General features: G+C 41.6%; 1 protein-coding gene across 1 annotated transcript; it reads right to left on the bottom strand.

The window, feature by feature from the left end:
• Positions 1-218: 218 nt before the first annotated feature.
• Positions 219-26958, bottom strand: adar (adenosine deaminase RNA specific). Its single transcript, XM_021318122.2, has 16 exons — positions 26839-26958; positions 21798-23527; positions 20475-20785; positions 18642-18828; positions 18285-18481; positions 17750-17885; positions 16314-16552; positions 16012-16168; positions 9133-9301; positions 8838-8931; positions 8592-8708; positions 8351-8478; positions 5828-6010; positions 5601-5713; positions 3333-3460; positions 219-1422 (listed from the first exon to the last, which is right to left on the bottom strand). The coding sequence occupies exons 2-16, from the start codon at positions 23397-23399 to the stop codon at positions 1098-1100; spliced, it is 4086 nt and encodes a 1361-aa protein (XP_021173797.2). The 5' UTR covers positions 23400-23527; positions 26839-26958; the 3' UTR covers positions 219-1097.

Genomic DNA, 26958 nt, shown 5'->3' with positions numbered 1-26958 from the left:
TTTTTACAAGTTCTTTGCCTATGATTTTTAAGATAAAAGTGGAAATCTAAGTGTGTAGGTCCCTCTCTCCGTGATTGATGGATCCAGACGACGGACGAATATGAATTGGTTACCTAATTTGAGATGATGCCTCTGGGTACCGCTCGTCACTTTGTCTTCTGCTCATCCCAACCAGACATACCCTTTTAAATCTGTATGCTACACAAAGGAGTTTGTAAGGTTGTATTGCCTTTTATTTTGATCCTAGCTTTCCAAGTCATTTTTAATTAGTTTATTTTTAATAGGTCAGTTCGGTTAATATTTCAGATTGTTTTGGCATAAACTTCATCCTAAAGTTACATCCGGCTCTTTTCCAGGGTTAAAATCTAAACAACATCCACACATTGCAAATAAATCACTGTAAAAAAAAAAAAATCAAACAATTGCGTGTTGTGGCTGCTGTAGGTCTGACGAGGATGGATCATCCTCAGGTTGGGGTCTGGCCACAACGAGACGGGATGCAACAGCGTCACATGTTGAAAATAGACACACACAATCTAATACGCAAAAATAATCTTTGCTGTTTGCGGTTTCCACTAAAACAGGAAAACGTGTGTTTTTACAAAAACAGCTCCAACAGAAGAAAAATAAAAACAGAATAGGCCCTGCACTCCAATGACAGAAAATTTAATTAGAGGTTTTGACCGTAAAGAAAAAAAAGACTCACAAACTGTTGAAGTTGAGCCGTGCAATGCTGACAGCGATGGAGATTGACTGACTGCGGAAAGTTTATTTTGCGTGTAGTGTTTACAGCGCTCTGTACAGCCTGTGGATCTCTCTCCAGCTCTGTACTGTCAGCTGTGACCTCATTCATACTTCGGGCTTTGCCCTTCACTCGTCCTGTCCCTTTCTATCGCTCTCTCTCTCTCCGCAGCCTTTAACCATCCTCCATCAGAAGACACAGTTCTGGCCACCCGCTGTGCGCCGTTTGATTGTACTTTTATTTCATTATGTCTGCAAACCACAACGCCCCCACCCTTAATCTCACCCTTTTTTTTCTGTTTCCCCACGGATGAATCAGATTTTTTTTTTAAATGAAAAAAACCCTCTGAACGGATCTACGCCTCGGCTTGATTGTACTCAACCACCCCTCCGTTTTTACTGTTCCCGTATCCCAGATGGACGTTGCCCCCGTTGTTTCCGGTTCCCTCCCACGATTCAAAGCTCTTCTCCTCCAGCGGCTTGCCGATCCAGGCTCCGTAGCCGTGGAGGCAGACGGCTTCAAAGAACCGTTTCTTGGCAAGTTGGAAGGGCACGGCCGACATCTTGGCCTGCGAGTAGCAGGACAGAGAGAGGAGGTCTGTGCGGCCGCGCCTCTGGCACAGAGAGCGGAACAGGCAGAACAGGTTGGACTTGGACACGCGGGACATGGCCTGTTTGTTCCTGAAGGGGGAGACATTTCAGGATTGTTTAGTTACGGATTGACGGAGAGCGATGTAACACCCAGCTTGTTAGTTGTGGAAAACACGTTATACACAAAAGTCAAAAGTTCTACATAAACTAAACATGCTGGTAGTGTCATGCTGTGGACTAGAGTTTTGAAGGTAAATAAAGCATCTAAACTATTGTGCTCTGCCATTTAATTCAACACAGTTAACTCAAATTTCTAGAGAGAGTGCATGAATCCAGGGTAACCTCTAACAAATTAAGCTTCCTTAATAATCATGTAGACAAAAACTAATGTAGTTTACGGATGAATGAGAGGAAAACAAAATGATGGTTTGTATGAGCAACATGATGCTGCTATAGGCCTAGGCTACTGGAGGACATCAGGGCCTATTTTTCTCACTCTACTGATTTCTACTGTTCTCCAGTTTTGCATTGCATTACATTGAAATGACTGTTGTCATTTCAGCTTTTAACTTTTTGTTCTCTCTCTTTTTCTTCATAGTAGGTACACCTGGCCTGACGTTCTGTTAACTGTGACATCATCCAGAGAAGACGGCTCACTCGCTACTACCATCTAATGTAGAACAGATTACTAGATCAATGTGAGCTTCTGTGCTTTTTTGTCTCTCTTGTTGTGTCTCTGCTCTGTCTTCTCTAACCTCCAGTCGGTCGAGGCAGATGACCGTTCATACTGAGCCTGGTTCTGCTGGAGGTTTTCCTTCCCGTTAATGGGTGGTTTTTCTTTCCACTGTCGCTTCATGCTTGCTCAGTATGAGGGACAATGCAGACGACTCTCCCTGTGGCTCTACGCTTCTCCAGGAGTGAATGCTGCTTGTCGGGACTTTGATGCAATCAACTGGTTTCCTTATATAGGACATTTTTGACCAATCTGTATAATCTGACCCAATCTGTATAATATGATTGAACTTGATTTTGTAAAGTGCCTTGAGATGACATGTTTCATGAATTGGCGCTATATAAATAAAATTGAATTGAATTGAATTGAATCATGAATTTGGAGCTTTTCACCGTGAGATTCTTATCCCAGTACTGCTACACGGTGGTGGTATCATGGCTTTAATGTTTGCTCTATGTGGCCAATATTTTACAAATCCCAGTAAGGATCCCAATAATGGCAGTGACGTCTACCTTTAAATGCAGAGAAAGTGACTTGAACGATAGTACAAACAGACAACTAGTTCTACCATAGCAGCTATTTAAAGTACAGCGGGGACGGGCAATGTCTGTAGTGTTTTAAAAGACTTAGTAACCTCGTAATATTAATTATAAACAGTAATCACGGTTTGCAAAGGCCCAAAATGCACAGTATGGATGGGAATGTTAGCACAGTTACATTACTTATTGTAACTGAGCCAGTTTTTATCGTTGTTTTTGTTAAGTTCTGATTGAATACAGTGGTAAACCTACAGCCAAAATATTGTGATGAATCTGCATTTTTTAAAATTGTGATTGTAAAAAATATTGGGATAAAATTTTACGCTCATAGTATCCATCCTTAGCAGCCAGAAATATAGATGTATTGTTCATATAAGACCCTTTATTAAATTAAATAGAGGAAAAAATATTAACTTGCTCTTGGTAAAATAAAAACAGCTCGCTGCTATTACTGAAAGCATACATCAAATAATACTAGAGGCAAGATAAGGCAATTATCTTTTGTATAGTTCCCCCCCCCCCCCTCTCCCATTTAACCATTATTTACTGGCTCGTCTTAATAGTAATTATATATATATATATATATATATATATATATATATATATATATATATATATATATATATATATATATATATATATATATATATAAATAAAATGTATGACTGATTAGCTGCATTAAATATGACTTCTACAGTGTGGAGAAACAGCAGCAGTGTAACACGTACCCGTCTATCGTTCCTTTGGTCCCGTCCAGCACCTCTACGTTGTGCTGGTCTGGAAAGCTCCAGTTCACGCTGGACTCCTTGGTCTTGCCCGTGTGTCTGGTGGAGTCGTACACGCTCACTCTGCCCACCTATGATTCAGCCGCGTGGTGCGGGGGAAGAAACAAAGAAAACGTTTTGGGTCGAAAGTCGTTTAATGCAAGTCAGCTGATTCTAACAGTGAAAAATATTTTGTTAGCATCATGGGTAAAAATGTATAAATGGGCTTAAAGTAAACGTGTTCCTTATTGCAGCAGCCCAATATCACACTGACATAAAGAAGAAAAAGAAAGTATAGTTTAAGTACATTCATTCAGTAGAGCGGATGTGGTGAGGGTCCTAACATAAAATAAATAATTAAAACCCTTGTGATTCTCACAAAAACAACTAAATAGGGCCTACTCTGTTTCTTTTTTTTTTGTATTTTTCTACCTGGATTATTGAGATGCATCAGGACACTTTGTGATTTTTGCTTTATTTGTCTTTGAGCTGCAAGTTTGTAGGAACCTTTCATTACTATGTTCATATTCCATGTTCCACTGGGGGTTTAAATATGACACGACAAACTGGGTCGGTCCTCTAAGCCACTGGCGATTGGTCGGTTGCATCTTTCTCTCGCCACCACACACAGTAAGCAGAAAGTCTCCATTACAATTATTAGACGTCTAAAGGCCAACTGGTTGATCGGGAGAAAGCTTTCCTGTCCAACCTAAACCTGAACTCCACTGGGAGCTCTCAGCTTTTCAGCATCAAACCCTCTGGGTGGCTCTGACGTGAAACACGCGATGAATCTGAGCAAAAGAGAAAAGCGTCAGATCCGGGACTCTGGAGGAACTTTGGAGATTGTGTAAAGATGAATTATCAAAAGTCCCTCAGTGAGTACACTCCAGCAAAAAGGCGTCTTCTACACAGTGTGTATAGCTGCTGCTATTCGTCAACGTCATCGATTACGTTGCAAGACAGCTCAAATTTAGTCTCTTGGATTACATTTGAACCAAAATATTAAGATTTGTTTTCTCTTAGCTGAACTTTGACTGAACTGACTTATGTTTGTTCATTTCCAGTTCATTCTCAGAAATGCCAGCATAACGAGCCATGAATATTCTGAATGTCAAATATTATAAGGTCAGGTCAAAATTTATTTTCATTCCTAAATCTCAACTAACTGCACTTTCTTTCAATTATTATATTTGTTTAAGTTATTTTTCTTACATTGAGCACGTGCATTTATTTTTGCTTGTGAAGTGCTTTGTGAGTCTTCTCTGTGACACGTACAATAAATATAGTGACAGGTTTATAAATACATTTACATGGAGAATTTAATAGTATTCATTGTTGTCCTGCTGCACGGGGTGATCTTATACATATTCATGCTTAAAGTAGCAAAACCACGTTTCATTTTATTTTGTGGGATGTAAACAATTGAAACAAAATTTGTGATAAGAAAAATAAATATCTGAATAAGATCATTTAGAAAATTTGATTATTCTTTTATTATTTTTCACTATTTTAACAGTTTTTAGGTATCTTATTGTCTATTAGTTAGTCTGTATTTTACCTATTTTAAATTTGCTGTTATTTTCAGTTGTATATGCACAGCACATTTTTTACCTTCGTTATAATAAAGTGCTTTATAAATAAAGGTATGGTGCAGTATTCTAAAAATTTGTCAATATAATAATTGACAAAAAAAACACATTTAGCGGCAGTCCTATAAGTATTAAGAGCAGGGATACCAATAAATGTGATACATGTGATTTTTTTCATGTAAAAACGTCGTGCACACCCCAATCCTATTTAATAAATGTACTAAAATCAGAGTAGTTTTCAAAAAAAATGTATGTAACGTTATGCTCCAGCAATAAAAAGTTTATTTGAAGTCATTTTGAAATATTTTTCATGGCTGCCAATAAATGTGGGATGGTAGTGATGCCCATTACAGCACAGCTGATGTGTATGACAGGCCTAACCAACAGAAGGATACAGGGGATGAGTATCACTGACAGCTACTGGATTCTGGACATTTTTTGGCTGGCAGCGCAACAGGAACCCTTCTGCTTGTTGTTAATTGATGGATGAGGCCCATTTACTCACGACGAACAATGAAAAACAGCTGTGCAGGCACAAATAGGACTGTTGGCAGCTTAATTTATTAATTTAGCGAGACCGGCCTCCATGTTTCTGATTTATGTGCATGTCCTGACTTTGAGAACAGAGCGTGCGCGCGCTAACCTCAGGGTGGTTCAGAGTGAAGGGAGGAGGGAGACTCTGGGCGAAGGCTTCGCCGTCTCTGGCCAGTCGGCAGCAGACCGCCCGCGTCAGGTGACCGTGGCTGTACAGATAGCCTGAAGTGATGTGAGACATGAATCTGTCAGCATGGGAGTAATCCCATTATACCCACACTAAATTGCATAAATACTTGTCAGAGATATTGACAATTATCGTCCAGCATGACTTACCCAGCGTGATGGACTTCAGGTAGATGGGATGCAAGAAATGAGAGAGCAGTGCCCCCTGCAGGCCCAGCACGTTCCAGCGCAGGATCTTATCACTGCAGCTCATGGTCCGCAGCCTCTCACCGTGCTGGATGCCGTCCCAGGTGGGGACAATGGCACTCGACTCCACTGGGATGGTCCCCTCGCCTGGAAACGGCAAGAGGGAAGCTTTATCTCGTCCAAACACATTAGGAGCAGGACCAATTACTTCAACATAAAAAGAAATAATTTGTCACAAACAGTAGATATAAAAAAAAAAAGGGCAGATGTATGTTTAAATGGCAGGTTTGTGTGACGGAAAACAGGACACCAGGATACTTTTTTCGTCCACCTTTTAGTTTGACCTATAACCTTTCCAGCTCAAGACGAACTGAAACATTTTAGGGAGAAAAATAAAAAGTAAAAAAATACTTTTCTACCTGGGAATGCCTCTGTGTTCAGAATTAACCCACGCATTCAGAGTCATGTTGAACAGAGGTCAAGAATAAACCGACAATCTGATTAATCCCAAATAAACTTCAGCTGTTCTAGGGCAGGTCAGCTGCTTTCTGCCGTTTACTTAGTTTTATCTCTGAGAAGAAGTTATGGTCTTGGTCATGGCCAACAGCCTCCAAAGCACCGAAGGAAAAGGTAGCAGTCAGGAGAAGAGTGCCAGAAGAGATTTCTAAGCTATAAAACTGAAAACAATCATGCAGTGGAGGAAACATGGTGCGATAGATACATTAGAAGGAACTGGACATGCGACCGAAACAGATGAAATAAATAAGAAAACTGGCCAGCGAGGCTGCTGAGAGGCCTACAGAAACAACAGGAGCTGCAGGAGGTTCTGCTTGCCGTGTAAAACATGTGACTGACCATTAAAACGTAGAAGGCTTTTCAAAAACATCCAAGCAAGCTTAAATTGTGCAAAAAAACAAACAAAGCAGAAATCTCCTAAAACCATGTTTGAAACGCATTATGGTCGGTTGAAACCAAGGTTTAATATTCTGGCCACTACTCCAAAGAAGTAGGTTTGGCACAAATACAACTCTGAGCATCACTGGAGGAGCAGAGAGCCCACAGAGAAGCATGGAGGTGAAAGAATCCTGCTGAGGGACTGTGTTTCTCTAGCTAGAACTGGGGACCACAATAAATAAATCCTTAGAATGGAGGTCTAGGAAGCACATGTTGCAACACAAAATGTATAGAATAAACCCAGAATCCAACAACTCAAAACTACTGAAATAAAAAAAGACTTAGCGTAGTAATTTGAACATGCTCAGGATTTTACACACCTCGGGAAAAAAAAAAAAAAAAATCAGAAAGGGGAGGCAATAAATGTTGGAATCTCCGAGGCTAAAGGAACGAACAAAACGACCCCATTTTGACTTAAAATAAAACAACTCTTGTCTAACGAAGTAAAGGAACAACACACCTTAGCCTTCCTGGATGGCCACAAAGCAGGAGAAAACTAGGAGAAAATGGCAGAGAAGCTCTTCTAAACGTCCCATCTGAGACGAGATTATAAACTAAACGGTTCCCAACAACAAGAGGATCCAACCACAGAACACCCACTACACAGGACCAAGCCTCACAGTGGATCAAATCACAGAGGTCCAAGGGAAAGTGGTGTGGCACTGGATGACCGAAGCCATTATGCAATCCACTGATGAAGTGACTTCGACTGTGCATCGTAACGTGACCTGAGTCTGAGAAAGTAACTCTCTTCTAGAGGTCAGTGGATGGAACAGTCGATGGGGGCAAAACCTTCTGGGTTCTGCTTGAAAGCTGCATATGAACCTCATCTTTCAGCACAAAATATAAATCAACTTGACCAGAGGAAGAATAAAGTCATGGAGCCTCTACATGACTGAAAATGACAGATTTAAAGTTTTTCTGCAAACAAGAACGGACAGATATCGGCAACCTATGCCATACTAATGAGTCCTTCCCAAACAGAGTGATGCAAGAAAATCAAATAATTTGTTTAAAAATGTGAGCATTTATGCAACCACAAATAATTTGACCTTTAAAAGATATCAGCATGTTTTCACACTGCAAAAGCAGAACTAAAAATAAGTACAATTTTCTTGAAATGAGTGTATTTGTCCTTGATTTGAGCAGGTAAATAAGATGATCTGCCAATGGAATTAGCATTTTGACCCCTAAAATAAGATAATTAGATATACTGCTCTTGGAATAAGATGATGGAGATGAGTTGTTCCTATTTTAAGTGCAAAAATACTCATTCCATTGGCAAATCATCTTATTTACGTGCTCAAATCAAGGACAGATATACTCATTTCAAGAAAATTTTACTTATTTTTATTTTGTTTTTGCTGTGCAGGGTTTGTCTCTCATTACTGGTGGAAATAATTCAGAAACTATTTATCCTGGTCTTGTTTTTTTTAACGTCACATAATAACTGGTGTTTCAACTAGTGCCGACTTCCTTTATATCCACTGTAGTGTCCAACTTAGACGGTTTTGTTTGAAACATTTGTCTGACCGTTCTCCACTTTAGTGCGCAGTTTGCCCTGCTTTGCATTCTCAAAAAGAGGCTTGTGGCCCTGGTTTTCATCTCCCGTCTCACTGCACGACTTATCGAACAGAGCTCCATCCCCGCAAGGTGCTGTGCTATGGAAGAAAGAACAGAAACAACATGAACAAACGACACAAGCCAAAATGAGACGCGTTCAGACTGAAGCACAAACTTATCTAAATTAAAAGGTGGAGGAGGACGGCCCAACCTGATGTAGAGGTGAAACGTAATGTCAGATTTGATCTTGAGTTTGTTCTCCTCTGCGGGCTCAAAAATGCTGTCGTCGGCTCCGTCGCAGTGCTTGAGCAGCTCGTTGTACAGAAACCTGAGAAGAAAGGAGACGGCGGGTTGCAGCCCAAAATAAAGTCATGCAGGCTGGTTCTGGGAGAGGAGAGCGTATTTTTAGAAAAGAGGGAGAAACATCAATAAAAGGAGCATGGTGTCAAATTCCTACCGAATAAATCCCCTCCTGGAGATGATTTCTGCATGGCAGTCATTTACAGTCTCCCCTTTAAGGCTCAGCTCCTCCCCTTTCACACAACGATTTCCTAATAGAAAAGAGAAAAAAAAAAAACACATTTGGTGTCACCCAACGCCTGAGTTCTTCTGTGACCCAGTTCTGTTTTATGTGTTACACTGCATGCCTTTAAGCAAAGAAAAAAAAAAACAATAACTAATAAAACCGGCAACATTGCAAGTGAACCTTCGCTTTTAAGCGACCCAGCTATTGTTATATGTCCTGAATTTACCGGTTCCAAGGCTGACGACCGTTCCCAGTCCCTCCCCTCTCCTCATGACGATGGTGGCCAGAATCTTGCGTCCCAGAAGGCTGTGCTGGATGCGCGTGGTCAGGGCGTTGAAGCGCTGGTGGCTCAACATGGCTATCTGGTCGTGCAAAGTGCTGCCGCTTACCGGGAGCTGCAAAGACAGAAATGAAGCAGGCGTTTTCCACGTTTTTCTACATATAGTTCAAGTCTCGTGTAGAGGAGGCACAACAACAAGCTGCTTCAACGCTGAATGAGTAACGAATCAAGTTATTTTCAGGTTATTCACACTCCTTTCGCGTCTCGTGTGAATTCGATTCATTCATTTACAGTGCAGATCCCGGGACAGAAAGAAATGCGTTTCCCTATGGTGCAATCAGGTAGGCATGAAAAACAAAAAACTAAAAAGTGATTTCTGAACCACATTAGACAGCAGTTTATTTACAGCAAGCCAACAGGCATTAGGTAAATGTTGGAGTCTCCAAGGCCAAAACAAAACTACCCCCTTCTGACTGAAAATAAAACAATTCTTATCTAACAAGGCAAAATAATAATGTAGCCTGGCAAAGAAGCCCTTCCAAACTTTCCATCTGAGACGAGACATAATAAACTAAACGGTTCCCCAAAATAAGAGGATCCAACCACAGAAGCTGCTGACAGCCCAGGGTCCAGACCAGGAAGCAGAGCCGCAGTTTAACACACCTCTCTGCAGCTTCTGTACTGTTACCCACCCATCAACCTATTGAGACGGTGTCTTTCCCACGGCCAAAACTGAACGGATTAAAAACGGATCTAAAAGGAGCAAATCATAAAAATGAATGTGACTCAACTTGAACCATAAAATGGGAGTTGACTCATTCATACTAAAGTATAACGTATAAATGAGTCCACTCCCTATAATTAAATTTCGACATTCCCACAACTGCGGGACGAGGAGCAGCAACCATCTTTCAGTCTAATTTATTAATTAGTCCCAGGTCAATTAACAACTACAATTGTTTTAAACATTTAACCCTTAGTTTCCCTCATCCGAACTGCAAAGTAATAAAACCTCTTCTGTTTGTTGTTTTTTCGTTCACCAGGCCTTTGCTCTCAGTTTTTAGATCAGTTCTCAGACTTCTTAACTGATTTTGTGTTAAACACTGACAAGGTTATTATAACGAGGGATTTTAACATTCATGTTGACTGAATGTCCTCTGTTCAAGGTTGGTTTTTCTCTCTTAACGTAGATGGCTTCCTTCACACCCCTTTCAAACCATCTGTCTTCTTTGTCCAAAATGTGAACATTTTGGTCCTCAAAAGAGTGTCCTTTGTCCTTAAGGTGTAGGTGGACAGCAAAGTCTTGTCCTGAGGAGGTAGCTCTCCTGTGTTGAGCCATGCGTCTGTGGAGAGGTTGTTTGGTTTCTCCAATATAAAGATCAGAACATTCCTCACTGCACTGAGCTGCAGACACCACTCCGCTCATCTTAGGTTTGGGGGTTTTGTCCTTGGGATGCACCAGCCTCTGTCTGAGGGTCCTGTTTGGTTTGAAATGTACTGGGATTTTGTGTTTGGAGAAAATCCTCTTGAGTTTTTCAGAGACTCCAGCAACATATGGGATGACGATGTTTTTGCGTTTATTCTTCTCACCATTATGTTCTGCAGCGGGTCTTTTGGATTTTCTTGCTGATTTGACAAAAGCCCAGTTAGGGTACCCACAGGTTTGGAGGGCATCTTTGATGTGTTTCTGTTCCTTGTGCTTCCCTTCTGTTTTAGTTGGGACATGCTCGGCCCGGTGTTGTGAGGTTCTGATGACAGAAAGTTTGTGCTCCAGTGGGTGGTGTGAGTCAAAAAGAAGATATTGGTCTGTGTGGGTGGGTTTCCTATACACTTCAATGTTGAGGTTTCCATCTCCTTCCATGTTCACCAAACAGTCGAGAAAAGGTAGCTTGTTGTCGTTGGCATCCTCTCGAGTAAACTTGATGTTGTTGTCCACAGAGTTGATGTGTCTTGTGAAAGCTTCCACCTCTTAACTGGATTTTGACAAAAGGTGTCATCCACAAATCTAAACCAGTGGCTTGGTGGTGTTCCTCTGAAGGTTCCCAAAGCTCTCTTTTCCATTTCTTCCATGTAAAGATTGGCTACAATTGGTGACACTGGAGATCCCATGGCACAACCATGCTTCTGTCTGTAAAAATGATCGCTGAACTTGAAATAAGTTGTACATTTTTGACAAAGAAGACAGATGGTTTGAAAGGGGAGTGAAGGAAGCCTTCTACGTTAAGAGAGAAAAAACAACCTTAAACAGAGGAGGAGGCCTTAGGTTCCAACTCTCAAAAACTTACAATACAGCTATAGGATTAATTCCGGCCAATCATCACCTTAACTCTCATCCTCATTCGGGTGATCAAAACATTGTTCCTTTAAGCCAGGCCAATAACGACCCTAACGACTCCTCGTTACAGAGGAGTGGACCAGTTTCGGTCCAATCTGCTGGCTTAATGGCTTTAACGACCGCCCATTACTAAGGGGTGGACCTGTTTCTGTTGAATTTGCATGTTATCTAAGACATTACAAGGCCTTTGTTTGCCAATTGTATAAAGCTTGTTACTCCACATTACTCCAGACTTCTTGAATTGAGAAAGCTTCCTGGAGAGAAAGCGAAACGTCTTCAACTACGGAAAACAAGTCCAGTTGCTTTGTTTTTTACCTTTTTTTGGAATTGGGCATCAAACCTTGTTGAACATAAAGTGCAACCAACAAATAAGGCTATGTATTAAGCTGTTTGACCGGTACTTAATGCTATATTGAGATTCCTGAAAGTCTTTGGTAAAAAAAAAAGTATTGATTATATAAACTAATATAAAGAATTAGATTATCTCACTGGTGCAACTATTTTCCCTTCTATGTGGAGGCAACCCACTTCAAACAAATTACCAACACCTAAAGGACGCGTCTCATCCTACATAGCCAAATATTGCATACCTCTGCAATTTGGAAATTGTCTTTTTTTTTTAAAGAACTGCAAAGATATTGCAAATGTGATATATTTTTTTTGCCCTACTCCACAGTCCAATTTTCATGCTCTTTAGCAAATTGAAGTCCATTACCCAGGTCAGCCTCACTGAGTAATGGTTTTCTTAAGGCTACACAGCTGTTCAGTCCCAATCCCTTGAGTTCCCTTTGCATTGTGCGTGTGGAAATTCTCTTAATTTCACTATTAAACATAGCCCAGAGTTCTACTGATGTTTTTTCTTCGATTTGATTTCACAAACATTTAAATGATCGGCGAACGCGACCATTCAGAATTTTCTTACAGCCACATTTTTCCTCAAACAGTTTCTGAGTGGCTTAGGTTATCCTGAGCTATCTCTGTAGTTGTGCTGCTTTAGGCTTAGGTTGCTGGAGGACAGGAAGATCTATTTCTCTCACTCTACTGAGTTCTCCTACTGTTCTCCAATTTTGCATTATTTGTTGTTATTTTAGCTATGTTCTCTGTCTTTTTCTCCTCATAGTAGGTATATCTGGTATGGTGTTCTGTGACACCATCCAGGGGGGCAGATCATCTGACAATTTCATTCAAATTTACAATTTTTTAAGATTTAAATTTTTGGAAAAATCTGGATTTCATTTTGCCAATGCACTCACTGGGCTTCCATGAAGAGAAAAGCATGCAATGCTGAATATACCTTTATGAAAATATATTGTTAAAATATAGTAAATATAGTTTTTTTTACCATAATACAAGGCAATTTAATTGACTTGGTCTGAAGTTACACAAATGAAGTGAAACCTGTTCCTAGCTCATTGTGTAACACCACTAGTGGCAAACATTTAGTTATATGTTCATTGGCAGGGCCGCCATGTAATTTCACAAGCATGTCTCACAGCTTGTATTTAGTTGCACTTTGAATTCAGGTCAACTCCCAGATGAAATGTTTGACATAAAAGCCAGTTTTTAGCATCATTTATTTTAAAAAATTGGTGAAATGAAAAGGAGGGGGAAAAAAATCAGTGAATTGGATTTGATATAATAAAATCAGAGATTTTTTTTAAGCCATATTGCCCAGCCCTACATTACCCTCTAACATAGAAAGGATTCCTGGATCAACGTGTGCTTCTGTGCTTTTTGTGTCTCTGCTCTGTCTTCTCTAACCACCAGTCAGTCGAAGCAGATGACCGTTCATACTGAGCCTGGTTCTGCTGGAGGTTTTCCTCCCTGTTAAAGGGGAATTTTCCTCTCCACTGTCGCTTCATGCATGCTCAGTATGAGGAATTGCTGCAAAGCCATCAACAATGCAGACGACTCTCCCTGTGGCTCTACGCTCTTTCATGAGGAGTGAATGCTGCTTGTCAAGATTCGGTGCAATCTGCTGGGTTTCCTTAGATAGGAAACTTTTTGACAAATCTGTATTTGCTTTAATTGACTGTAAAGCGCCTTGAGATGACTTGTGTTGTGAATTGTCGCTATATAAATAAATTGAATTGAGTTAAATGGTTTGAGTTAAAAGTCTGTAGTTTGGCCATGTCTTGTGGTTCCCTGTAAACTGCAAAAATGTGGCACGGTTGTACAATCTACCGTCATTTGTTTGTGATGTTAAAAGGATTTATTTAGATATATTAAAGCGATGTTCTGCTGAAAAGTGTTACGCAGCTTTTATCTTACCTGTGGCAAATACTCTCTGGGCGTTTTTCACTTTGTAGAAACGCCAATAGTTGCTTAACCGGTAATATATCTATTGTTGTTAGGGTTCTAATTTACTTGATGAGTTTACGTCACGCTTCAGAGCTCTGATACCACTGAAACTGCACTGGTGTGAGTCGTTAATTATATTCTCGTGGCCTCAGATAATCGACTCCTGTTTGTACTTGTCCTGTTAGATCTCAGTCAAGTTTATCTGTATAGTACAATTCAGTAGAAAGGCGGTTCAAAGTGCTTTACATCATGAAAACATAAAAACATCATAAATACGTCAAAACAGTCACCGGTTGTGATGTTTTCACTTGATACTAAATCGTATCAAGTGAAAACATCAATACACATCAAATATGTTGGTTAGTTGTCCTGTTATTATGGGCCAAATGCAACTCTAAACAGGTGGGTTTTCAGTCTTTACTTAAAGGAACTCAGTGTTTCGGCTGATTTGCAGTTTCCTGCTGCTTTTGATACAGCTGATCACAATATTAACCCACCAAAGCTCAAACGCGCTGCAGGGTTCATGGAAACAGCAGTTTGCTGGTTTGTGTGGCAGATTCCAGTTTGTTCATGTTGGGGATAAATCTTCCAGCTTCCGGGACACTTGCGGAGTACCACAGGGTTCAATGCATGGGCCTATTCTTTTTATGTGGTGAAATTATGGATGTATTATAAAGTATAGAAAATTTCATCTCTATGCTGATTACAATAGTATATTTATCCATAAAAGCCTATTTTTATACCATCAGATGCCAACAAGCATGCATGTACCCTAGGGATTCGAAAACCGGTTCCTGTTCAGAACTGGTTCCGTGTTTTTCAATTCCGTGGCACCGTTTCGCAGCTCGATTAACGATTCTCTTTTCGATTCCGTTGTGCTGCGGCTCTGAGCAAGTTACGCAAGTTACGTCACGTTTTTTTACTCAAGTTACGCACACGGCATTCAGTAAGCAAGTACGACGTGACCAGGCGAAAAACCAAACAAAAAAAATGCCGCCCCATCGGGGGAAGCGGTCGAAAGTTTGGTTTCATTTTAAGGAAGAGAAATATGGCAACGAGGCGCTTTGCAATCATTGCAAAATGGCATATACATCCGCGGGAGGAAATAGATCCAACACAACATGGCATACAATTTAATGAATACCGTGTTTTTGATTCTTACCGGACAGAGACTAAAGTTACGACCAGCATGGAAGGCAACTCTGGTGGTAAGTAGCTAGTTTTACATCACTGGCTGGTTCCTAGTAAATTATATGCCATTTCTGGAACTAGCATTTCCTAACTCTCTTTGGGGTTATTAAGGGAGTGTGCCTTTCTCATTAATCCAGCCCTTCATTGGTAGCATGTTTAATTAGAACTAAGTTACTGGTAGCTGGAATTCTTACATGATTCTAGCTATTGCAATGGATGTAACGAAACATGATACGAAGTTGCTCCACAGTTCAGGGAGCGAGAGAAAGGTGGCGCTCGTTTATTTAAATCAGGGGGAGATGAGTTTATTTCCCAAAACTGTACAGTAATGCTTTTTCATTAAACGTATGGCTACTCCTTTAGATTTAGATGACTGAGGTTATCTAAAGAGAGATTAATAAGCAACTGTCACAACAAACTTACATTTTCTTGTATTCTAAACAACTCATCTACTGTATTTAAGTTTGTTCTTATATTCCTTTTTTTATTTAAACAAAGATATTTGTTACTCCAGTTGCACATTTGCTGTGGACATCTTGACCTTGTTAGTTTGTAAGCTCGTGTGATAGTTAAGTAAACAAAGTTGATGCTCCTCATCAAACTGTTTGTTCTCCTTTTTTCCCCAAATTGGAATCGAAAAGGAATCGAATCGTTTCACAGAATCGATAAAGGAATCGGAATCGTGAAAATCTTTTCAATTCCCAACCCTAATGTACACCCCCCTCCCCCCAAGAAAAGAAGAAACATTTTTTTTAACAGAACCACAGTTCAAAACGTTTTAACAATCTCTTTAGTGACAACAAATTAACAGTTTGTCAGTTTTCCCCAGTCAGGTTTTGTTGATTAATACAATAACTTTATGTTATGTTTGATTGAACTGTTTCTATCTTCCATTATGTGCTGCTTTTAGCCGAATGTTGAGTCAATAACAACTCTTGTGAAGCTGGAGACTTTTTTAACCAGCCTTTGTATAATTGGTGTGTTTTAATAGTGGATACCTCAGTTGGGATAAGCTCTCCAGTACGCGCTGCCTTCTCAGCTTCTCCAATCAAAACCCGCAGTGCCGCATCTGCTGCTTCCTGCTTTCCCTGTTTCTTGTTGGAGGCACAAACTGGAGGAAACCAGCGACCGCCCAGCTTGGCCTGGTAGGTAAACCTGAGCGGGTGGGAAGAGGCAATCACAATAACAACAAGAAATAAGGATATCTAAGTCTAGACCTATAAACAAACAATTAATTGAGATTTTTGTCTTAAGCAAGTAAAAAGTTTTAGAACTTGAAACCAAAGAAGTTCAAACTTACTTAGGATCATGCGGGGGTCCAGACTGGCTCACCAGGCGGATCTCGGCAGCAAAGCCCCGGGCTCTTGCATACTCCAACAGACCTGACACGGCGTTGTTGTTCAGGTGGTTGATGAGGTCCCCGACCCCTGCCTCATGGGCTGCTTGTAACTCACTTGCAGTTAGAGGAGGCAAAGAAGGACAGGTTGCCCTGGAAGCACCTCCATCTGAATCACTGGACGGACCGAGAGGCAACTGAGGCTGGAAGAGAGGGGCGAGGCAGAGACGCCAAAGAGTCAGGATGGGGAACAGATTTGACCATATACTTTGTTTTACTCTGTTTAGCATATATAGAGTAAATAAAGAGCATTCAGGGCCTTTTGTATTGTATTTATGCCCCTTTCACAATTTGCTATTGCACAATTTCAGAGCGTCAATGTATTTTATTTAGATTTTTGTGACAGACGATGAAGCAGTGCATCATTTTAAAGTAGAAGAAAAACTATGCTTGGTTTTCAAGATTTTAACAATCTGAGAAGCGTGCATTTATATTGGGTAAATATCTTATAGAGCCCCCTACCTCTGCTATAACAGCTGCAAGTCTTTGGGCTTACGTCAAATTAACCTCAAACTCAGCTTTTGCAGCCTCAAATGGGTTTTCTTCTAGTAAATCCTTGGATTCAGCTCTATCCACATTTCCAACGGCTCCGACTAGCAACCACCATCACACACACAGCGATTTGCATAAAACTTTAAACCATTCTCAACACGTTTGCTGCGTCCTCTGCATGGCTTGAGGCTAAATGCAAAAAATGATTTTCATATGGCTTTCTTTCAACTACTTTCCTCTTATTCTTTAGAAGAGGCCAGATTTAGCAAAAGGCACAACTATTTACTATCCTGTTGAAACACCGTTCTGCCAAGTGGAAGATCTCACTAATTCCTCTTGGGCGTTTTTCCAGTTAATGCTTGGCTTCCCTTGCCCAACCTGTGCGTTTAGGTGGAGCTCTGTGTCTATGTTAGTTCGCTGTCATGCAATGCACCTTTCATTTTAGATTAAGCTGTAGTCTGTGGAATGTTCAGAGCTTGAGGTACTGTTTTACAATCTAAACCTGCTTTAAACTTCTCATCAACAACTTTATTCCTGACCTGTCTGTTGTTGTTCTTCTTAAGCCTACTTTTTCTTTAAAATTGTAGATTGTTTTCCACGTAATACACAATTATCCACTTCTTTGTGTTGGCCTATCGCACAAAACTGCAACGCGATGCATCAAAGTTTGTGGAGTTGACGCTGCCAAATGTGCACATAGTATAAATACTTTCAGCGAGGTTCTGTTTGTACATACAGGTCCTACTAGGTTTGTGTGGACTAAAGAGAAGCAGCTTGTGTGCAGAACCCTGACAGGGTTAAAACGCACAATAATAAGAGCTTCTTAACATCCTCTTTTTGTTAGTTACCTTGTTGACCTGCAGCTTTCCATCAGCCATTAATTCTTTAACCGCCTCCTCCGCCGCCAGCTGACGGGCCGCCTTCTTGCTCGGAGCCGAGGCCTCAGCAAACAGCGTCTCCCCAACCTTCACCCTGAACATGAACCTGAAAATAGAACAGAGAAGGTTAAAAAGGTGCAACCAGGAGCACGTAATACCCCTGCTTGTTTAGGTTCAAGATATAAAGACTTATGGTCACGGTAAGTGTACAGCTTATGAAACTAGTTTTTTCTACGCAGTGAGAGGAAAATACAAGTAGGGATGAGTCTCTCGGCCTAGAAGACTGCTTAAAGGGATGGATTAAACAAAAAAGACAAGATGGACAAAGATAGTATTGTATTTGTCAGATGACTAACGTATTATGGGTATATTTAACGGATAGGCGCTCCTGAGGCGGAAATGTGCAGCTACAGAGGAAGTTCGCCTCCAGACACGTAATGTGCGGGTGGGGGGGGGGATCCAGCATAACAATATCGGCTTCTAATAGAGATGAAGGAGGCAGAACCTTGGGTCATGTGGTGGGCCCGCCTGCCCAGTGTTGATGAATTCAATGGAGTTTCCGCTGCGCTGGCTGTACTCCATGAGGACAGACACGGGATTCTTCCCACCAGGCAGGGAGCGGGCCAGAGGCTGACGAGGGCCCTCAGCTGATCCTTCCACATTGTTAGACCCAAAGGTCCCTCCTACATTTTCAACTGAAACCTGTTGATGAGAAGGGGGGGTGGGGAAAAAAAATTACAAAACATTCCATTTATAAGTACCATTCTTTAATGTCTTCAAAATCCAGGGCCAATTCTTTTTATATTTTATATTAAAATAACTTATTTTAAGAGCAAAAAAAATAAAAAAATAAAAAACTCACGTTGGTGTCTGGAGGCAAATCCAACCTTTGTTCAACGGCGGTAGCATTTCCCTCCTCCGCCGCGTCCGGCGTCTCTCCGCTGAGTACGCGCAGGGCAGCTGCAGCAGCATCCTTTTTAGCAACCTTCTTACTGGAAGCCTCTGCGACGGGAAACAGCTTCCCGTTCAGCATCACCTGCATACGAAACCTAACCGGAGCAGAAACAAATAAAACATGCACAGGTTGGGCACCGATCTGTCAACCAACAGGGTTAGAACCACTGAGCTATATAATACACTGGAGTGCTGATTTTGCCGAAAAACTGAAGTCACTGGCCGCCATCTTGCTACTCCCTACTCCCACAGAATCCCATAGGATTTGGTTGTAACAACAAGCAGTTTTCTGGCTGTGTGAAAACGTTTCACAGGTAATTTTACAGTCAGTGGATGTACTAACTCTATCAACTACTAGGAAATTAGGTGCTGAAATATTTTACATGTTATTCATATTAAATATATATATATATATATATATATATATATATATATATATATATATATATATATATATATATATATATACACACATGTATATATAAGTATGTGTATATGTATATATGTATATATATGTATACACATATGTAAATATATGTTTTTGTATATTGTTATTTATATATTTATAAATGTTAAACATATATATTTAAATTAATAAAATGCAAAATATTTCAGCACATGACTTTCTCAGTACTTGATATTTTTAGAACATAACATAAAACTATATGACATTTGACATTTTAAAAGTTTTAAGCCCCCCCTGAACATGAGAAAATCCTCGTTATTCGATGCTGTAGCGCACATATTCCCTAGTTACTGGGGGGAAATAGGGAGTACCAATATGGCGGCTGGTAGCTTCAAAGCGACTCGTTCAAACAGACGGTGATTAGCACTTCAGTGTATTATATAGCTCAGTGGTTAGAACACATTTAGCATTTAAAAACGTTTCCCAGACTCAGATTTAAACTATTTTAGCAGTTTTTCAAACAGCAGTCTGAGTACAAAATGATCATGTTGAATTGCTTAAATAGTATTCCTATCTATAAGTTCCACAAATCCCAAAACAGTACAGTGCCGAAGCGCGGTATCGTGCTATGTCAGAATTAATGGCATCTGGACTAACTACAACTAGCTTTATTTTAAAACAGTAAATCTTGCATTTGCCAAAAAGGATTGGGATATTATAATAAATGCTACTTTATTAAACTCACATTTTTCCTAACTTTGATACTATTTAATTTTGTTTGTAAAAACTGACAAATATAGCTTTTTAACAACTAGTCTGATAACCTTATATCCAGTTCAAACTGAATTTTGGAGAGAAATTGGTCTTTTTGAACATGCATTAATTAAAAAAACCTAAATACTGAGGTGTGACGTGGTTAATCATACAACAAATGTCCGTTAACCTAACAAATAAAAACATCCACAGCACTCAACGTGCATAATTTTTCTTTCTTTTAGAAAATAGAAGAAAAAAAATAAAGAAAATGTCTTTTATGTTTCTTCCCAGACCGGACTCCTGAATTTATGATTACCTGAAGATAAATCTTTTACAAAAAGTGCCAGGGTTGAATAATGATTAAGGTATTTTCATTCTTGGTGGCGCTTTATTAAGGCAGGCTTTCGCTCCATAGAGCTACTTCAAAAAGCAAACACAAAACTGAAATGATGAACCTCACATCGCTGCTGACGATAAAGATCATCAATTGAGATAAATTTAACTCACGTTTTTTCAAGTAATTAACAGAATTATCCTTGCATTGAGCAACATGCGTAACTAAAACGTCGACTGACTAACCTCGGGTCATGAGAGGGTCCCGACTGGTCGAGGAGCAGGAACTCGCAGTTTTGGCCCAGATACTGGGCATACTCCATCAGGCCGCTGACGGGATTCTTCAGCCTCACTTCCTGTAACTTGGCCCACAGGTTTTGAGGAGGTGGTGCAGCCACAGACACAGCAACAGTTCCCACATCAGCACCGCTCTGCTGCTCTGCCATTTTCTTAGCATCGGTCTCCCTCCGGATGGCATTCAGGTAGTCTGGGATGTTGTCAGAGGCCCACGGTTGCTCGCTGGAGTATTTGTCTTCACACAGGCTCACGAGTGGCTGCTAAAATGAGAAAACGGGGGAAATCGAGCTAGGGTTTTAGTTTTTAAAATCAAGTAAAAAATTGGCAAGAAGTAAAAGACTAAGGTTCTCCTGGATCAAATTATCAGTGGTTACTCTTAATGAAGATGGCCCTGTGTAACCTGCCTACCCTGTCTACTTTTAAGACCCTGTCTACTTTTAAGACTAATTTTAAAACTTTCCTTTTTGACAAAGCTTATAACTAGAGTGGCTTATGTTGCCCTGACCTACCTATGGGGATGTGCTTCTATGGGCTTAGGCTACTGGAGGACATCAGGATCTGTTTTTCTCACTCTATCGAGTTCTACTGTTCTTCAATTATGCATTGCTTGTCATCATTTCTGCTTATAACTTTTTGTTCTCTCTCTCTTTTTTTTCCTTCTTCATAGTAGGTACATCTGGTCTGGCGTTCTGTTATCTGAGACATCATCCAGAGAAAACAGATCACCCGCTACTACCATCTAATATAGAACAGATTACAGGATTAATGTGTGCTTCTGTGCTTTTTGTCTCTCTTTTTGTGTCTCTGCTCTGTCTTCTCTAACCCCCAGTCGGTCGAGGCAGATGACCGTTCATACTGAGCCCGGTTCTGCTGGAGGTTTTCCTTCCTGTTAATGGGTGTTTTTTCTTCCCACTGTCGCTTTATGCTTGCTCAGTATGAGGGATTGCAGCAAAGCCATGTACAATGCAGATGACTCTTCCTGTGGCTCTACGCTTCTCCAGAAGGGAATGCTGCTTGTTGGGACTTTGAAGCAATCAACTGGTTCCCTTATATAGGACATTTTTGACCAATCTGTATAATCTGATTCATTTTGACTTTGTAAAGTGCCTCGAGATGACATGTTTCATGAATTGGCGCTATATAAATAAAATTAAATTGAATGAAAAATTTTATGGCAAAAGAGCTCTTAACCTTTCAACAGAACCTCACTATAGAAACCCTGGAATATTCCTTAAAAAAAAAAAAAAAAAACAAGGATGTAACTTAATGTACCATGTCTTGACTTTGCTCTTGCAGCAGATCCTCTAGCAGCGGCAAAGGCTCGAGGCCTGGTATAGGTGGAGTGGCTGATGGTAGAAAGATGGACGCTCCGCCATCCTCCATCTTTATGTCCATCTCCATCTGACCCCCAATAGCCGGGGCGCTCTTTGCAATTCTCAGGCTCCTTTCCATCCTCTCTTTGCGGTGGGCTGATAGGCTCCATGTAGGAGGATTAACGTCATTGTTTCTATCGACTTCGCCTTGCTTCTCCAAAGCGTAAAGGGTGGGGTTGACGTGCTTGGCGTTTTTAAGACCCAGATTTTTGGCTATAGAGAGAGCTGTTGCCTCTCCGGAGTCTAGAAGGTACTTTAAAATATTCTCTTTGTGGTGTGCCATGACGGGATGGTTAGCGTCCTGATCCAAGAAGCGGGTTATGCTTGGATGATCTTTGGAGTCGTTCTGACTTTCTGTCGGTGTCGGAGCTTCTTCTGAGTCTTCGGAGTCCTCGGACTCTGAAGACGAGCTGTAAGACGAACTGGATTCTGTGTCAGGGTCCTCTTCTTTGACCTGTGCCTTGTTTTCCTTATCTGGGTCAAGCTCGGTTTCAGTCGTTTGTGGGTGTCCTGTACCAGCGCACTGATAGGAGGCTGAACTTTTACTATCAGAGACCTGATCCCCTTCAGCTCTGTGCAGACTCCACAGAGGAGGCAGTAGTCCTTGCTTAAAAGCTTGTTGTGAGCGCTCCAACGAGTAGAGAGCCTTGTTGACTGTCTTTTTGGGCAAATGAAGTCTTTTGGCTAACACTCTAGCACAGATACTATCGCCCGGCTTCAAAGCGGCCAAAGCCCGGTGCACCCGCTCCTGTATGTCCGGCGTAAGGGTGATGTTAAGTCGTTCTGATCTCGAATCTGCCGAGCTGATGGGTGAAGAATATCTGTCAAACCTCTCTCTACCTCGCTTGGACCGATGCTGTTGAAGAGACAAACTCTGAAAGCGATCACACACAGAGTCTATCTGGGGCCAACATTGTCTGCTGAAAGACTGACTGTTGCTGGCTTTGCCTTGAAACTGGCTTTGATTCTGGAAACGAGGTCCCAGGGCCCCCCGAGATGCTCCTGGACTCGAAGCGTATGGTGAACTCTGGTTTGGCCAGTAGCTCCCTCGGCCTCTTGGGCTGCTGCTTGGGTTTGGATACCTACTATAGCCCGGCTGCGACTGGTACGGAAAACTAGGCGGCCTGCTGGATGCGGTCTCCCCTCCTTGAATGCTGGACCTGAACTTTGGTGCCTCAGAGCTCTGTCCTCTTAGAAATTCAATTTGTTTACAAAGGAAGGAGTTTGGGGCTGGACTGCCACCCTGACCCTGGTTATGTACGTAGTCGGAAGCAGCAACCACTCCAGTGTGACCTTGTACAGGGGGAGCAGATTGGAGCAGAGGAGGCGGCGGCTGCACTCCAGTACGGTTGTAGTAATTTAGATTTGGGATTCGCTCTGGGCCGGCTCTATGAAAGATTGGGCCCTGACCAGGTCTGTAGTAGTTCTCCTTGGCCTGCGGGTGGGGAGGTGGATGCCTATTGTAATGTTCTTTGTATGGCCCTCCTCTACCTCTGCTCATAGCGCAGGGGTTGAGCTAAAAAAGGGGGGGGCCGAAGCAGCTCTCAGTTCAGCTTGAGGATCACGGCAAGCACTCACACTCCAACGGGAAACCCGAAAGATGGAACCTTGGGTCAGGGAGGACGCACGCTGGAAGCACAAAAACAAAGCCAAAGTTAGAACAGCGATAACAAGTAGAAAGGTTAAAAGAAACCCGTCACGTCAGCGAGCGACCCTTTAGCCTGCTTAAGCGTCCTTGGACAACATATACTCCAAGGACACCGCTGTTGTCCCTGAAACGCAGCACACAACAACGTGGAGAATCTGAGAAGGTACAGGCAGACAGCGGGAAAAGGTATGTGGAGCAGTTTGTCTCTGCTGCGTTTACTTTCAGGGTTACAACACAGTAGGTCTTGCAAGGATACTGCAGAGGGACGTGCGATCATTGTGTCACGCTGAAAGGTAATCCCAGGATAAAAGCTAAGGGATTAATAATTCAAAACTTCTTGTAGCTGCTCTGTATTATTTCTGGCTTCACAAACTAATGCTGGGCAACGAAATCTGTTTCGGAGGGTCAATGCAACCAAGCAGAAAATACGGCAGCTTTTCCTTCTGTGTACACATATTTTAATTCCCTACCTCCAAACATACAACCGGGGATCATGATCTGAAGCTCGGGTTACGCCGTTCCGATTTTTAGATCAATTCTGCATCGAGTGTCATACCTGACAACGCTCACTGATGTCCGCATCCGCCACAGAGACAACAAGAAGAAACCCGATACTGAGTCAGGCCCCGTCGCCTCCGGCCCCGGTCAGCGAGGGGCTGAGCAGGCGCCCATTAACGGAGCGCAATGCAATGTTGGTTCATCGGAGAGTAACAAGGAGCGACAGGGGGCTGGCAACCAAACATGGGCTGGAGATGACTCATTTTGATTCTGATGCAAAGCAACATGTGACAGCCACAAAAAGATAAAAAATAAAATACTAAACTGCAAAAACGGAACTCAAAGTAAGTAAAATGTTCTTGAAATTTGTGCATTTTTGCTTGATTTCAGCAGGTAAATAAGACTATTTGCCAATGGAATAAGATTTTTGCACTTAAAATAGGGACAACTCATCTCCATCATCTTATTTCAAGTGCAGGATATCTAATTGTCTTATTTTATGGGTAAAAATACTCATTCCATTGACAAATGGTCTCATTTAGTTGCTCAAATCAAGGAAAAATACACTAATTTCAAGAAAATTCTACTTACCTTTAGTTCCCTTTTTGCAGTGCAACTATGTATTTTTTCCGAGATTACAGCTGCCTTTGTTTACAACAGGCCAACTTTGTTAACAGTAGTGATGAATCAACCCGCCTCCATCAGACCCATGCCGTATGTGCTCCGGGCCTTGCGCTAGCAAATGATTATGAATCTCACCTTAAGACGATCAAAAAAAAAAAGGAAGAAGATGATGATTATAAGGAGACTCAAGTTCAGGCTTGCTGGTCTTGAAGTCTTCCAACCCTCAAGGTACTAAGATTCAATAAAGATTTTAAAAGAAGAAAAATGCTATGGTTAAAAGGCCAAACTAAACGCAGAAGCGGCAGACAAATGAAATCCCGACGTTAGGTAGCAATAATAAAACGTGAACCACGCTGGATCATCTCAGAGTCAGATCAGTGAAGTCCCGTCCGCAGCCCTCCAAAGCCCGCTTATAAATACTGCATGTATTACGGCGAGGTTGCACCATGCGCTCCTGGAACATGGGGAGAAACGGAAAGGAAAGGGGCTCAGAGGCCGAAGAAGGAGTTAAGTTTCGTTTTCTCTTCTCAGTAAAAGTTAGGTTTCGGCTGCTGGTCACGTGATCAGAGTCCCCCCTCCCTCCCCTGGACACACAAATACACAAAGGAAGAGGACGGCACCACCTGAGCTCAGGGTCTCACGGTTGATTTAAACAATCGGGGGGGTTGGGGTCGACCCAGAAAACGAGGTAATGTGTTTCAAACGAGACACGTGGTTGTTTCATGGCTCGCGGAGACGCGGACCATATTCAGTCCCTTTGATCTCCCGGCGTGTCGCGCGCTGAACGCCAGAAGTTATGAAATCGAAATGCTGCGGCTTTTGTTTACAGAACAACGGCTTTATTCGAGGTAGATTATAAGTAATTATGATTATTTGGGCTAAACCTTTATTCGGGGAGCGACCACATCAAGTCATTACAAGTTGCACACAAACTCGACAAAGTTCTTTAATCCCCGGTGTCATTCCTGACGCAACCTGGGTTCGAACCCAGCCCCCCTCCCGAATTAAAAGTCACGCACGTCATCCACTATAACACGCAAAGGCAGATAATTTCTTTGAATCCAAGTAAGCGGTTGCCAAAGCACGCAGAAACGCCCCCTGACGTGCATGCACAGACACGTGGTCGATATGAAACGTCCTGTACAGAAAAACGACCGCACGAAACGGCCAGGGGCAAAATGGCCTGAACATGCCATGGGAACCTGCCATGGGAACACACGAATGCAGAAATCCAGCCAACGGAATGGAGTCTATTTCAGCAGGTATCCACGCCTGGGACAGACGATGGAGTCCAAGATATTAAAGGCCGCAGAGAGACTGTTGCAATATCATCATAATCCAACTTGCTTTGTATAAAGACCCACACATAATGGGTTTTGTTGACTACACACCTCCTCAGCAAAGCCTTAAAATCGGCCTTTTTGAATGTTTTGATCAATTGAATTAAAGAGTTCTCACAACATAAACTGAATTTAATAGAATGAGTGTAAAATTATTCTGTTCAAGCTTTACCTGTCAATGTAATACAAGTTTTTAAACTGATTGCTGTGTGTAGTATTGCTAAACTAAAAAAAATAATAAATAAAATAGCCTGACAACTGCCGCGCTTTGACATAAATCACAATATTTAATTCCATTTGCGATGATTTTCGTTAAATCCTGTTCAAACTAAACCATCCCAGGTGGATCAAAGGCAGTCAACACTGGTTAAATGCACTAAAACAATAATAATGTGCCTGATCGGTTGTTTCAGTGCGCTAGGTATCTTCTTTTTTTTTTTTAACTAACATGAATGCACACATTATATAATCCAGCAATATTGCCTTTGATGTTTTTGTAGATGCCTTTAATCACCAACTGTGCATAAAGTTTCCACTTTAATATTTACAGGTCACCAGGACGCACGTTTAAAAACTTCCAGCACACAATAAGCTGTTTATATACGAAAGATTAACAATTCAAAAAGAGCCAAAAGCTCGCAGCAGCCAAATGAACGTCGGTCCTCCTCCAAGCTAACGTTAGCCATCCTGCTAGCTCGGCTCCGCTCTCTGCACCATTTCCCGTCCCCCGCTTGCTGCGCCTCCTTTTCAACGTTTGGAAACCCCCCACAATAGCGAACTACTCCCCCCAATAAATCGTTTGCAGTTACGAATCAGCTTTAAAGAATTACCTGAACTCGCCTTCCTCTCCCGCTGCGGCTTGTTGTTTCAGCGAACTCCGTGTCAAAACAAACAATCAAAACGCCGATGCGCCGAGATGCGATGCTCTAGTTTGCAACTGGAGCCAACGA

The sequence above is a fragment of the Fundulus heteroclitus genome, chromosome 3, assembly GCF_011125445.2.
Source record: "Fundulus heteroclitus isolate FHET01 chromosome 3, MU-UCD_Fhet_4.1, whole genome shotgun sequence".
In the NCBI taxonomy this organism is placed as follows: domain Eukaryota; kingdom Metazoa; phylum Chordata; class Actinopteri; order Cyprinodontiformes; family Fundulidae; genus Fundulus; species Fundulus heteroclitus.
Note: the sequence above shows the minus strand (reverse complement) of the source record. Positions and strands in the feature narration are given on the sequence as shown.